General features: G+C 41.2%; 1 protein-coding gene across 1 annotated transcript in view; it reads right to left on the reverse strand.

The window, feature by feature from the left end:
- The window catches only part of DENND1B (DENN domain containing 1B), a 192,702-nt gene that overhangs the window by 81,924 nt on the left and 95,363 nt on the right, over window positions 1–15,415 (reverse strand). The window contains exons 10-11 of the mRNA XM_019637992.1: window positions 14,234–14,344; window positions 2,427–2,527 (exon numbers count right to left, since the gene is read on the reverse strand). Of these exons, the coding sequence (XP_019493537.1) occupies window positions 2,427–2,527; window positions 14,234–14,344 (212 nt within the window). The remainder of the gene's footprint in view (window positions 1–2,426; window positions 2,528–14,233; window positions 14,345–15,415) is intronic.

The raw sequence follows: 15,415 nt of genomic DNA on the forward strand, positions 1-15,415 counted from the left end.
CGCGAATTTCTTCCTATCTTTGGATCCTGCAGGGCAGAAACTAAGTCTTATTCATTACATCACATGCTCGTGGCTTGGCAAATAATTTGGTGTTCACCAAATGTCTGATGTACAAGTGGACAGATGAATGAATGAATGAATGAGTGAGCCAGCAAATTAGCAAGGCTTTATCAGTAGACTAAGATGCGACGTCCACCCAGGGTCACCAGATGGCGTCATGGCTCTCCACGGTCTGTGCCACACCACAGACACCAGGTACAAAAGCAGCAATCCTTCCAGGAGCTAGGATGACCTCAGAATTTGGAAAGTTCCGATCACCTGGAAGAGTTGGCAAATGTCCTTCCATCACCATCAGACCTCCCTGGTACTCGTTTGAAGTGGAGTCTCAAATTTTCTTTATTCCAAAACCATGAGATTGAAGGGATGACTCTAACATTTTTCTCCCTTTTGCATGCTTTGATTCTAGAACCATTTGCAAGGATGCAAACAAAGGAAAGAAAACCATTTTCCCCGGGAAATGGTTTACCGCATAGAATTTTCTTACAATGGAAGAGAGCTAGAGTCTTAGACAGCTATTTAAAAAAAAAAAAAAGTGACATTCTCGTGCCCAATTCCTTCTATAGAAGCTGAGCCTGTCATTGCAACCTGAAGGTTCAGGAAGTTTTGATTATCACTGCGGTGCTCTCCAGACTAGAGAAGTGTCTGGCATGGAGGCTGTTAGAACTTGTCCTAAAGGCTACTGCAGAGGTCAGGAACTAGTAAGCACATGCCAGGGCCTGAGATGTGACGCGAGCTTGTTTCATCACAGGGAAGGGGCGAAAGCATGACCTGACGGCAGGCTTGGAGAGTTCAGGAAGAGCTCTCTGGAAAGAATTAGAACAGGACTGTGCAGTCACAGAACGGTTTTGAAACGGCATGTTTGAGGAAGTCTTAAATGTGTAACCATTACAGACAATGGAGCCTTTTTAAAGGGACATTATCTAAGAGGTCAGAACATTTTAATAGAAAAGTTAAAATGGCATTAACATTACATATGATAAAATATCATTCCAGACCTCATAATTAGAAGTGTCAGTTCTTGACATATGTTTTGTAAAGCCATGTGCCAATATATTTTCAAATACTTTGTAAAAACTTTTTTTAAATAAATGAGTTTTAATCACTGAACAGTATGCAAACATCTGCACTGTCAACGTGAATAAACTGCTAACATAGCCTGGGCAGGCTGGTTGGAGACAGTGCCTCTAAAGTGAGTACCGGCAGGAACTCCTTACAGATCGGGCTTTACTCTCAGCCTTGCGGTGTGACACGTCGCAAATATAATTCAACTGCAGACCCGGACTCGGAGGGCACGTGGCAGTGGTAGGTCCCTGGGCCCTATCTCACAGCACCATCTGTACTGATAATGGTACCGAGCTGTGGGGACACACAATGCAGTGGTACCCCCAACCTGTGGCCCATATATGTGCTGCCATTACAGTCGATTGTTCTGAAGGGGGTTCAGTCATAAAAACTTAATAGAAAACCCCTATGTATGAACGTTAACCATTCTAATCCTGAAATGCTTTAAGGGATCTGTTTTTCATGAAATAAGAAAGTTAAATACTCTGATTCTAACAGAGCTTTGTTTTTTAATAACATTAGCTGTGATATAAACAAATGCATGATGCTTGAAATTATTTCCTTCTGTGTGTGTATGTGCCCTGACGTGGTTCAGAGGGAAAATCTCATGAGGTTTCTGGAGAATCTAGCTATGCCTGCAGTGAGTGAAGGGAACATTCCAGCCCACAGTCCGCAGACCAAGCCCCCCTGGTTCTGAGTGCAGACTCTTCTGCGGGGAGCACAGGGCCAGGTCTAGAGGCGGAGTCGAATTTGGATCGGGTGAGATCCCTGGGAGCTGTCTTTAATGCCAGGAAGCTTTTCAGAATTCCTCCCCAAACTCTGTAGCATTGCTTCACAGGTGGCTCCAGGCTGAGACTTTGATGGAAAGCCCTGCATTGGAGGCGACCCCTTTGCTGGTCTCTGGAGCTGGGTGCGCGACTGAGGACAGGGGGGCAAGGGAAGTGTGTCCTGACGGACAGCCTGGCTTCCGACAGACCGCAGAGAAACCCGGACAGTTGGGCTACCGAGTTTCTAACTGACACTGTGACTCCCCCACGGCTCCACTAAGCACAGCTAAAGCTGCGTGCGTGTCTACCTGCGCGTGCCACTGTCTAATGACTGCAGAGGAACTCACAAAATCCAAAGACCTTTCTGTTGGCCGAGTGATAAATCTTCACTGCCTTTGGAATGATCTACTCAGGCCTTCATCCAAACCCCGTTCAATACTTGTCACTAATGTCGAGGTCAAGCAGCAGAGGCCTCAGGCTCGCGCGCACACACACAGGCACCCCTGCGCCCGCGACCTGGTCGGGGGCCCCGCTTACCAGCAGTAGTCCAGCAGGTGCGCGGGAAGCACCGGGATGTACACGTGTTGCCAGTACATGGGGTACAGCAGAGCCACCGATCCGTGCACACAGGCCGTCAGCTGGAATTTGGGAAAGGACAACAACAGTGAGTGGCCACTGACCCTCCAGACGCAACGACGGCTCATTACTGAGCACCAACGACGATCAGAAAACAATTTATTTAGTGACCTCAATCAGATTACCTTTCCCGAGTCTGCATGGAACAAGTCTTACATTTCAGAAAACCCCTCTAAAAAATATATAAGCCGCTACAGTAGTTTTCTGGGCATCTTATGTAGACAGTTATCTGAAAATACAATGTTTAGGGTCAAAACTTAGAACATAAATAATGGTGAAACTGAAAAAATTAGGTGAGCGTGGTGGTAAGAAATCGTAGAAAACTCCAGTTTGAGCAGGACGGTCCGCGCATCACTCAGATTAATACAGCACGATTAAATATGGAAAGGAAGAGAGGCTGAAAGCTCCTGAGGGATATCATTAGGGCAAATTGCCCACGAATGAAACATGAGCCATGCAGGCGAGGCTGGAAGCCGCGCCAATACCAGGGGACTGAATGTTCGACAGTTGGAGCTTCTGTAACGTGTGAACTGCAGGTTATGGTATCAAGAGACTCTGCTCGCTGACACAGAGAATGTCACTATTGACCAGCGAACTGCCCAAGCTTGACAGCTGTACCACAGGAAGCCAAGTATATCATAATTTCATATTTAAACTGTTCATTTCAGATTAACATTTCCTTTCCGAGCTTTATATCACAACAGCTGCAATTACAGAGCTGCTATTTTAAAGGTACTTGCCATTTTAATTGTTTTGTTTTGGCAAGCAGTTAATTAGATATTTTCAATGTTTATCAAAAGGGATATCCTTCTTTTTCCTCCCTCCTACCGACCCTCATCAGAATGCTTTTCTGTGTGACTTTCTTTACATTTTAAGCTGTATTCCTGTAAGTGTAAAGTCATTTTTCAGTGTTTAAAGCAATAATTAATCAGAATTCATCATTTTAAAGTTTTGCTATAGCCTGAATTTCAAGGTTACTAATTACATCATTTTATCAACTTGAAAATCAGAATTTAAAAATAAAACCATCTGAAAATGAACCATAGACTTTTTCTAAACGATCATTTCTATTTTATTATCTAAAGAAATGAAGACATACATAGGAATTAATTTTTAAAAATAAATTTATATACAAAGCAACTCAATCTTAATAGCAATATTTCTCTACATTTAAGTGCAAATTTTCTACTAAATAACAAAAATCAATTAAAATAATCTAATCTGAACCAAAAACATAAAAATTTTGATTAAAAGAATACTCATGTTTATCGTGTGTATTATATAGTTTCCAGTTACATTTTTAATCGGTTTTATATGGCAAACACTGTATTTTGATTCCATTTACGATGTTATCAAGAAAGGGTTTTAGAACTTCACACTTACGAGCGCTAATAGTTTATCTACAGTATTCCTTCAACAAATGTTATTTTTTAAATCCCTTAATTAGAACATACACTATACCACTAGGAGGCATTCAAATACTTCAATTTACCAATTACAGACATGGATTTATTTATCTCACATATCTGGACTGAAAGGACAAGTGTCAAGTTCTCTGGGAGCTTTCGGGTGCTCCCTGTTGTAAAGTGGGCTTCTTTAAAGCTGTACAAGCTCTTCCAGTCCCTTCTGTAACCCGATGGGCTGAGAGCGCTTGTATAGCTTTGAAAGGCAGCTAATTTACTCAATTTCTCCATCTCTACATAGATGACTTTTAAAATAGCTCATTTAAAACCTTAAAAAAAATAAAGTATTCCTTTTTGATTGTTGAGAAAAATAAATATCAGTGTAGCAAGAAGAGAATACATTGTCAAGATGCGAAATTACAATAAGGGCAACTTGTTTTACTGGGCCGCCCTGAGTCCAAAGCACTCTGTGAAATGCTGTAGAGATACTTTCCCTAAGCCCTGGTGGTCATCCTTGAAGAGAGCTATGAATTACTTGCTAATAAAGCACACTATGATCTGATCAACTTGACTGCTTTCTTGGAAGGTGATTCCACGAAGATAAGCAGAGTCACAGACTGCTAGCTACCACAGCCAGCATTGGGCAAGTGTTACCTCTGCTCATCAGGACCTGCCAGGAAAGAAGGAAGCTCTCCAAGGTTTGGAACTTTCTGGATACAGGTGATGGGTGACAGGGAGAGGTGAAAATACTATTCCCCATCCCCAGCCACAGATTCTGACCTTAGCAAGTGGAAAGAATTATTAAATGTGGTATAGCTAAGGTGTCAGGTTTAGGAGGAACTATAAGGAATTTGCTTTAGCAAACACTCACTCTGTTAGCTGTGGGCATTTCCAAAGAGGGCAGAAGCATAGCAGAGATCTCCCACACCCAGCGAGCAGCACCTGGGCACTGTGTGGTCACAGCACAGGGAAAGTGCTGTTATAGCATATGCTTTGTAGAGGAGAGAGCGAAGTTGTGCTTAAAAATTACAATGATTAAAAACATTGGGTTGCCGGAAAAGTCATGATGCATTTTTGCAGCGAAAAAGATAGAAAAAAATACGTCATGACTTTTCCGACAACCCAGTAAATTTACTAGAACTGAAACACAGTTATATAGAAGTTGTATAAGATAACAATGACCTACATTGTAGACGAAATTAGGGCTCTGCCACCAAGAAGCCACATCACCTCTGGCACATCTGCTAATACAACCAGGTCTCAGGTCCCTAAGATGACGAATTATAATAGGGTAACAATCTCTGGAATAAGAAGTGTAGGCTAGATGATCTGTAAGCATCGTCTCAGAGATCTAACATTCTCGATTCTTAGATCTGATCAATTCTAACATTTTGTATTCTCAATAGTTAGGGAATTTTCTTCCACTCAGGTGGTTAACAGAACATTTTATCTGGACTATAATTCAGATCCACCTTCAAAATATATCTAGAGATCATCTTGGAAAGCTTTAAAGCACATTAGGTAACTGTGCAACTGGAAATATTATAATGATTTGCTTGCTGAATTCAATAAAAACTTTGAGTGCCTGCAATATGTCATCACAAGTCTCTGCTAAGCATCAGGGATGCTGAACTGAACACAGTGACGTCCCTGTTTTCACGGAGCTTACATATGAATGGGGAAAGCAAACAATAAGCAAGTGAAATGTATTTCTTACTTACAAATTTTATATTCTTACTTAGCAATTTTATATAATGAAAAAAACGATAGTACTGGGTTACGCCTTTTTTAATGCTTTTTATACTAAAATATTTTATATTTCATTCTCTTTCTTCATCCTACTAGGATGGTAAATCCTGCTACCTCATTACTCAGAACGCATCCTAACCTCTTTCCATCATACCCAAGTCCTTTGGAAACTTGTAATCATCTCACATTTTCTTGCTTGCTTGCTTCTGTCAAGTATTCATTCTTTTGTTCATTGTACAGATGGGGAAACTACGACCAATTTCAACCAGTTGCCCATGTCAGTTAGTAAGTGGGGCGCCAAACATTCCAGGCATGGGACTGGGAATATAGTAACGAACAAAAGGGACAAAAACATCTCTGCCCCCAAGGAGCTTACCTTCTAGTTACCCTCCAAACACCACCATGATCGTCATGCTAGCCTCTCCTCACCTCGGGATTTCTGCAGCTGTCACATCACACCTCAATGCCAAGGCCCTCAAACACCTGTCCCCTCCATGACCTTCTCCATTACTAAACGCACTGCTTTCTAGTCCTCATTCTCAAACTCAGTAGCAGTTTGGCTCTTTCTGGAAAATCCCATCTACCTGTCCACCAAACGTGAGGAATCTAATACTACAGCATTGCTCAAGTCTATCTGTCAGTCTTCCCTTGTCATCTTCTAAACTCTGGACTCTAGAGGGCTATGGGTTAGGGTGTTCATGTGAATTATATAAAGACTACCTAACTTAGGCAATAAACAGTGCAATTAAAGAATCACTGCATTTGACAATGAGAAAGGGCCTTCCAGATCGTTCTTGTCCAATTATTTTATTTTTTAGGCAAGAAACGTCATAGTAGAAGAAATTAAGTGGTTTGTGTGAGGTCATCCAATTTTTTGGCTGAGTAGTCAGGACTGAAACACAAATCTCTAATTTTAGAAGATATTAATATAATCACACTACTACGATATTTGGGAACCAAATAACCAATTAATAAAATCCAATTTGCTGAAACTAGATTTTAGCTACTAGGCATCTATGAAAATCAAAATATCTCTCACCAGGAACAAAATAAAATTGATCACAATCCATTAGCGATTGGAAGAGAGACAATCACAGTTGTAAAGCAACCACAAAGGAACTTAGAAATCTTTAATAAGTGGAGTTAAATACTCCAATAATTTTTAAGTTACATGTGATTAAATGAGAATAAATAATTATACAGATATTATGCATTGTAATATTAAAATTGTATATATTTTCTTATATATACTTAACATACATATATGTATTTTAGCATGCATATCAAATATATAAAAATACATACATAAACATATACGTAAGCATCTACATGTATGTGTATGTATGTACACACACACACTTATGAAGCTACAATTTACTGGTAGTAAATGACATCAAGCCCTCGAGATTTGTCCTTCGTGTGTCATTCTATACTTCCCCTCTCTCTCACCTACTTGCAAGCATATTCTATACCCAACAGACATGTCCTTAGAAATGTCTCTAAAACTCGATCTACCTTTTATGGTCATTGTCTCAGCTCTTTCTTGCTAGCCCATCCACAGTCTCGCTGACCCCACGTTATAGTTGTAAATTCTTTACATTAAACTTCCCTAGTTCAAGTCACTACAGTTTCTCTCCCCTGATTGGACACAGGTAGATACAGAGGCTGTGACCTCGCTGTCCTATCTGGAGCACAGTGTCTGCCCTAAGGGAGACAGTGGGGTGTTTTCTAGGGGGGACTACGTGAGGGCCACGAGGCACCAACCCAAGTTCCCGAACAGGCCAAACACGAAGCAGCAGAGATTCATGGTGCTGAAAAGAGTTCAAGATGTACTGATAACTTTTCCCCAAGGAATTACAGTTTTGGCACAGGCTTTTTTAAAAATTGAAATTCTCTAGTAGAAAACAGCTAAACACAAATCTTTTTTTCTTTTTAAAGACAAAGCCCTCATGGAAATTAGCCTCTAACTTATAAACTTCAGAACTTTTTGAAGAAACCTTCATTATTATTTAAAGAGACACATTTCTATTTGTCAAAGAGACAAGTTTCTACTCTGCCACGTTTAGTATCAGACGAACACTTCTTATTTCATGCTGCAATATAATTAATAAAAATTTTACTTTAAAAGCTTTTCTCTGTTATCCACAATTTAAAAGATTACATTTATTTGTGAATACCATACACACACACGTTTCTAAACTTAAAGAGATTACCACCTAATACAAGAGCTCAACAAATTCATTAATAATTACAACTGGAGAGAAAGGGTATATGGTAAGCTCTACAGTAAGCAGTTCAGATAGGAAAGATATAAAGGGCGTGACTGAAAGAAACTAGGCCTCTGAACAGCAAACCAGATTTGGGGAAATTCAAAACCTTATTGCTAAAAGCCTCATATGTACCAGCACCGTCCTAAGAGGTCAGTTTACCAAGAGACTGAAACATGGAAGATCTCCACTGTGAGGAGTTTAGTGTCTAGAAAACTGAGCAGAGAAGTAAACTGTGAAAAAACTTAAGAAGAAGAGTTGGGGGCCAGAGATGGACAGATTGTAACGTCGGATTAAGGAGTTCTAGAGGCGATGAGTGATCCTCAAAGACGTTTTTGACTCTGAAGGATTGAGTGATTGCACACAGAATGAATAGAAAGGACAAGAAAATGGGAGGTCCAAAGAGAAGACATGTGCAAGCAGTGGCAGCATTACAAACGGGAGGAGGGCCAGTGAGAGAGGGTGCGGCACAGCTGACGAGACTCTCACAGACGAGGGAGCGCGGCCACTGCAGAGCGGGGGTTACAGGCGCTTCCACAGAAGGGGTGGTGTGCAAATGCGCTGGTTTTATACGCTGGTCACTGTACAAGGCAAAACTGCACAGACACTGAAAGCATGTCCTCTGGAGTCAGACGGAGCTGGCGAAGCCACTTCCTAGTGCTGTGGCCTTGGGCTACTTAGCCCATCTGAGACATCATCATCTGTCCAGAGTGGGTAGCAACTGTCCCTGCTGCAGAGGACGTGATGTCTAAATTAACTTAAAGAAATCGCTCAGAAGAGTGATTAGGCACTATTAATTCTGGGCTATAATTACTATCATCATCACTTTATGTAAACGGAGATAATGTCGCATTCGGCATACATGATCCCACAACATTATTTGTGGGAAGGGGTAGCTGCCTGAACTAAGACAGAGGGCAGCTGGAGTGGGAACAGGGGTCAGAGAAGGAAGGACCTAAGGAGGGAGGGTCTACAGGACTCAGGTGGGGAGACAGGTGAGCGGGCGGGGCCATCACCACACGAGCCCTATAAGAGGATAAGGAGGCAATGGAGGAAAGACTGGGGAGGTCCAGTTAGGAAGTGGAGAGTGTGATACCCACGAGGAGTTCAACTGTAGCATACAACCTAGGAAAGCTCATCAGAAGACAAAAACGTCCCTAGCTGAAAAAGAAAAAAGAAAAATTGTACTGTGTAAAAACATATAAATATCAAAGGTTCACTTAAAAAAAAACATACTGTTCTCAATAGTACTTTTACTAAGGAAACAAACAATACATACCACTTTTCTTATATTTAACACTGGAAATCACTAACAGCACAAAGGTAAGTCACGCTATACAGAAAATACTACAGTAAACCAAATCTTCTGACGGCGTTTTTGTGGGGATCACAGTAGGTGTGGGAACAAAGCTTCTAGAACCTAGCAAATGATAACTTACTAGACCCCTTAGATAATTCCATTAATTTTTACATTAAAATTTTTTTTTAATTTTTATTGGGGAATAGCCATGGTCATTGGTTACACGTTGCTTTCATGTTACAATGGCATAGTTGACTCTTTTAAGGAGGTTGTAGCTCCCAGAGGCCCATGCGGGGATTGAACCAGCAACCTTGGTGTTGTTAGCACCACGCTCTAATCAATTGCGTTAACCGGTCACCCCTAAAATTTTTTATTTTTAAGTGAAAAGTCAATTGTCTACTTTTAGAAGACAAATGGAGTAAACCATGAAGCAGAAGTGTGTGCTTATTTCTATGCAAACTAGTTCTTATCACCACAGGGGCTGCAAGATGCAAACGCCTCCAGTTTCCTGTCTTACAAGTTCCCTTCCAAGAGCCTCCAAACGCATCTCCCAACACAGTGCCATGTGACGACCTCGACAGCCCTATTTCCACACCTCAGCCCCTTCCTTAGCGCTGAATGGAAACACGATGATCAGAATAGCAGCGTACACGGGTAAGTAGAATCCTTATCTACAGTTTCAGCTGACACAATTGGTTGCTATGGGCTTCGGGGAGAATTAAAACATCTACAGATTGTTCCTAGAATGCCTCTCCTTCAGGGGTCTAGACAACAATTTTTAACTGCACCTCTGCAGTAGCTTTAAAAACACAAGGAGGAAAACACACTTCAGGAATCTCAGCTAGGAAGTAGGCCTGGCTCATCTTTGTCCTCCCACCGACTGTTCCGCTTTTTAGTCTCCAGAAGGATGCTCTGGGCTTCAGGTTTCAGGTGGGATGTTGACACAGGTGGCACCATCAAGAGACAAATCAAGAACATGTAGAACCCAGATGGAGAGGTGAAAATCCTCTGAATTCCCCTTCAGTCTAACTAAACCTATAAAACCTACATTTTAATAGCTGATTTTCCGGGGATCACCAAGATTTCTTTTTGCATATGCCCTTGATGAAATTAATGAGAGGAGGAGAGAAAAGCATATGCTTCCATGCCTGGGGGCAGCCAGCACAAAGGAAGACATTACAGTGTCTGAACACAATTCCCGCACTCGGAGCATACTGCTTGCTCTAAATGCTCCAAAAAGAACAGGCGCTACACAATCAAATCTCTGTAACTAATGTGCTCACGGCCTTCATGTGGGTGATATTTACCAACTCCACGCTGGTGAAAACAGTAGTTACCATTTTGAATCTGCGCGACAGAGAAGCATCTTTTCCGCCTGCCTCTCCAGGCCAGAGACACAGTCTAGTTAACATATCACTGACAGGATGATGAGCCGCTCCTGTCACACGCTGGCCAGCCGGGGCTCTGAGACAAAACGCGCAGCCCCCGCTGACTAGTTAGAGGAAGTCTGGTGAGCTACAATTACGGAGCAGATGACAGGGCTTCATGCCTGGCTGGTTTGAGAACCGATGACACGACTTCAACAGCAATGCTCCCTCCCTCTGGTCACAAAACAGCAATAAGTCAACTGATACACCCGTGTAAGATCATGATGTATTCCTTTGCTGGGAGTGCGTGAGGCCCTGGGAGGATGTCCACCGAGAGGCACTTGGGGCTGGCACACCCGGGCCCGCCTCCAGCGTGGGTGACATCAGCATTCTCCTTCAGGACTGCCAGGAACCCCCAAGGTGTGCTTGGTCACGTATGTACCAACAGAACAAACACAAAACTGCTGGTGTCCCAACTCATTAAACGCAAACACATAAAGATATGATGATGGGTCCTCGCAAAACACCACACTTTGATAGGCAGGAGAACGCATTAAAAACTGAAAAGCATAACAACACTCTTCATATTCTTGCTAACATATCTCAAAACTAATGACTTTTACTGTGAAGTTTATCTCTATAAAGATAATTACAAATTATAATTTTGACACCAAAGAGCACCTAAAAAAATGGACCCTGAGCAAGCGGCCTCTCTACCACATATCACCACTAACCCCCAGCAAGCTACAAGGCTGACAAATCCAATTCCAACAAAGGTGAAAATGTCAAGGAGTAAAGCCAAACAAAATGTCTAACACTGCAACAAAATAATGAATGCGAACGCACCTTCATTTACATGCGTTCTTCCAATAATTACAATTTTGGCTATAGATTTTTTTTAAGGTGGGTAAAACGTAATTTCTTGCATTAGTGTAAAGTACATTATAGCCTTATGGTATATAAAATAAGAATGTCAAAAGCTTAAACGCAAGTCAGTTCATTGATTCCCTAACTATTCCTTCCTTGGATGTTTCAGAGGTTTCCCTGAAGTCTTTCTAAAACGTAGTTGACCTCTAATTTATGTCGTGGTGCTAGTCATTGACCTTACATGTTACTATGCATGGGATTTATAGCAAATAAATATATATGAATTTATGAATTTTTCAAAATAGATTCAAGTAAAGCCGCTTCCCCCTCATGAGAAGGGTGAGGAGGTCATGAGAGTGAACTTGATTTATGCTTCTGTTGTCAGTCCTGCCGCCCCAGAGAGAAAACCAAAACAAAGCTGGTGACTTAGAGGTGACATCACCAGCAAGCTTCCATAAACTGTCATAAACAACTGGTATTAGGTTTGTCTCAAACATAGGAACCAACTCTCTAAATAGTACCAAATCTTTATTAAAATTACTCCGTTTTCATTCAAGTGAAGTTAGAAAGCAAGCATGTAATTTTTACTCTAGATTGCAGATCTCCTCTGGTATAAAGTTATCTAATAACCACGGGAGCAGCACTGGGTCTCAGCAGATACAACTGTAAGCACTTCGTACACATGCATATTATACGTGCGTGTATGTGTGCGCCTGTATGTGTGCGTCTATGACATAAATATATCCTTAATCCCTAAGCAACTCTCTCAGGCAGAGACAGCTGGTACCCTCTTCTTGCAGTGTGCATGCGAAGAAACTGAGTCAAAAAGAGGTTTCCCCAGCTGTTATGGGGGTTCATAAATTACAACAAAGAGAAACACCAGTATTTTACAAAAACACATCCTCAGCTTCATTTCTAACGTTTCCCTAAATTCATTCACGTAGCTCACTGCCAGGGCCATTTTCAGATCTCTGCGCAAATGCTGCCTTCATAAAGAGGCCTTCCGGGTCTGCCCGACAAACACTGAAAACTGCCCGTAACCTCTGACCCCGCACACACGCTCACTGTGTTCCTTATCCCTTGGTACTCACCACCATGTGACATAAAAGCTACTCATTCATTCATTTCACTATCTGTTTTACTAGTTAAATCTAAGCTCCTAGAGTGTCTGCGCTTTGTTTTGCTTACCGTTGAATGCTTAGTGCCTGCAAAGTGCCTACCACAGACATGTATAATAAATACTAGTCACATAAATCAAGCTTGATAGGAGTTTAGCTCTTAGGCCCCTAAGACAATCTTTTTAATCTTCAGGACAATATCCATATACAAATGTTCTTTATAATCTTGAAAGAAATCATGTTTTAAAAATGATGAGGAGGAAGAGGAGGAGAAAGAAAGGTTTTCCTTCAATGGTAAGTGAAAAATAGCAGAAAAGCAAATTTATAAAAGGTGCCCAATGATTTGGGTTGAATTTCTCAATATCACTTTAAGAAAATGCAAATAATTACCTGTGTCACTGACTAGTACTTATTCTCTGAAAGTACTACATCATTTCTCCAATTACTCCTTTAAATGCATATGTTGTATTTTCAAATAGGTAAAACAATACAGTTTGAGTCTTTTGGGAAAAGCGGGCATACCAATATTTCAATTCAGGATCTCAAATTTGTATTTTTTTCAATTGTAGAAATATGGAAATGACCCCAAGTCAGAATCAGAAGACTGGCTTCACATTTCCTGCCTCCAATGATCTCTTTGGCTTTGAGGGTGGCCATTTAACCTCTGAAAATGCCTTTCTCGTCATTAACTACTAAATAGATATCCTAGAGCAATCCTGGAACTCTTTCTACTCTAAAATACTAAAATTTTGTACGCTGAGGTTTTTATTTCTGCTATAGAACAAACCATAAAAATATTATCTTATTTTTATCAAATAACCAAATTTTTAAGAAACCAAGTTCATGTGATATCTATCAACTAATGGTTTTTAATAAATATCTCATTCATTATTCTAAGCTTTATTTAAATTTATATTAAGACATTTAAAGTAAATCAAAAATATTAAACATTTTATTGCTTAAAGTAGAAAAAAATTAGGACATCAGGCAGAACACGTTTGAATATTTTTCTGTGACCCAAGAAAACTCCTATTCTCACTGCCTTCACCATGGCAATGAAGACTTTCCAAAAGAACATTTTAGTGAGTGGCATAAAACCTGTGATTAATAAAAAATGCTACTTTGACTTTTAAGTTATTATCGGTCTGAAGAGCCCCTCCAAAGCAGAACTACTATAGAATCCACTCCCAAACCACTACTTGGCAACAAAACGAATCTACCTATTACCAGGTTAGGTGGCGGCTATTATCATGGCCCTTGATTCCTTTCAAGTAGCTCCAATGGAAAAAGCCACAAGTGAATAATAAAGATCCCATAATAGCTCTTAAGAATTCTTTATATGGTAGAAAGCACTAAAATGAACTCTGGAGAGTTAAAAAGAAAAAAGGAAAAAAAAAACAAAAAAAACTCTCATCTCCTGATAAGAAAAAATAATTAACCTGCCTTAATGCATCTGCAAAGGCCTCCTATAAATCAGACTTTTGTACTTCAAGAGCCAGAGGAAAACCATATGCCAAAAATGTGGACATTGTCTCCTGCGCACACGCAGACCACTTCTGAGTCTGTGGAGGTTCGCAGGGCTTTTTGTGCGGCGCTCAATGCAGTGCCCGCGCGCGCTGAGGGTGTGAAGCGCTCACCGTGCTGAGTTTGCTGCAGGTGACAATGATGCGTCTCTCGTGCAGCATGCTGGCGTACAGCTGCAGCATGCAGGTCACGTCCACCGCCACAAAGTACTCCGTCAGGTTCCTCTGTACAGGGAGACAGCACATCAGTTACAGGGCATGGCGGTTACCAAGGAAGGCGCTTCATCCACTTACCAACAAGTCCACAAGTTCAAAGGCTGTTCTTAGTACAAATGGTCCTCATTAAAATAATTAAATTTCCTATTGTTCTGCTGCCACACGAAGCACCCACCGTTCTATGATGATCTGAAACATAACCCTTCTCGGGAAAATGTTTCTCAGGGGGTGCTCAGAGGATGGATCATTTCCCAGCCACCCTCCCCAAGTGCTTGGAGAGAAGCTGGCTTCCAGGCCCCAACCTAGACCTGCTAGAGTCTCATCTTCAGAGGATGGCCCCAAGAATCTGTCCTTTAAACAAACAGCCCTGGGGATCCTTACACACACTGAACTGCTCCGGATAATACAGGTGGGTCTTTTTATGTTTGCCAGTCACTCGGCAATATCATTGTCTGGTCCTGAGCACTATGCACAGGCACCCAGGGATGAGACGGATAGAAAGCAGGTTTTGGGTTCTTTGTTAAGGAAAATCCCTTGTTTCCGTCCCAAGGCGGGCCTGCTGTATACTACCATGACCAAATGCAACCTGGTGTCAGGCTAATTGGATCACTTGACTTGAACTTTAAATTATTTTCCCTACAAAAGAACAAACTTGAGATAAGTTATTATTAACTATGACTTTTAGAGCCTCTCATTTTTAAAAATTTTTCTGTACTCAAGCTTTTCAGAAAGCAGTAAAGTAATGAAGAGAGTAAACAAAATACGATGATAAACTGAAACTGCAGTACAGGTGAAGTTTGACCTGGAAGGCTAAGACTTCTAGGCAAAGAAAACAAGAAATCCAATTATTTCTTCAGTTTCTGAAAGGTACACATTTTACCAGGACACACTGGTGATGAAGGCAGGACGTATAAATAGAACCTGTGACTGTGAGTCAGTGCTGCTGAGCTTGGGTGGGGGGAGAGCCCACCAAGGCTTTCTCTATGGGAGCCTTTCAGTTCACCTCTTCAGACACACACTTATTTTTGTGGCATCTGACATGAATAGTTTTCCTATAATCACAAAGAAAAATCATTTCTA

Source organism: Hipposideros armiger, unplaced genomic scaffold (genome assembly GCF_001890085.2).
Source record: "Hipposideros armiger isolate ML-2016 unplaced genomic scaffold, ASM189008v1 scaffold_37, whole genome shotgun sequence".
In the NCBI taxonomy this organism is placed as follows: Eukaryota; Metazoa; Chordata; class Mammalia; order Chiroptera; family Hipposideridae; genus Hipposideros; species Hipposideros armiger.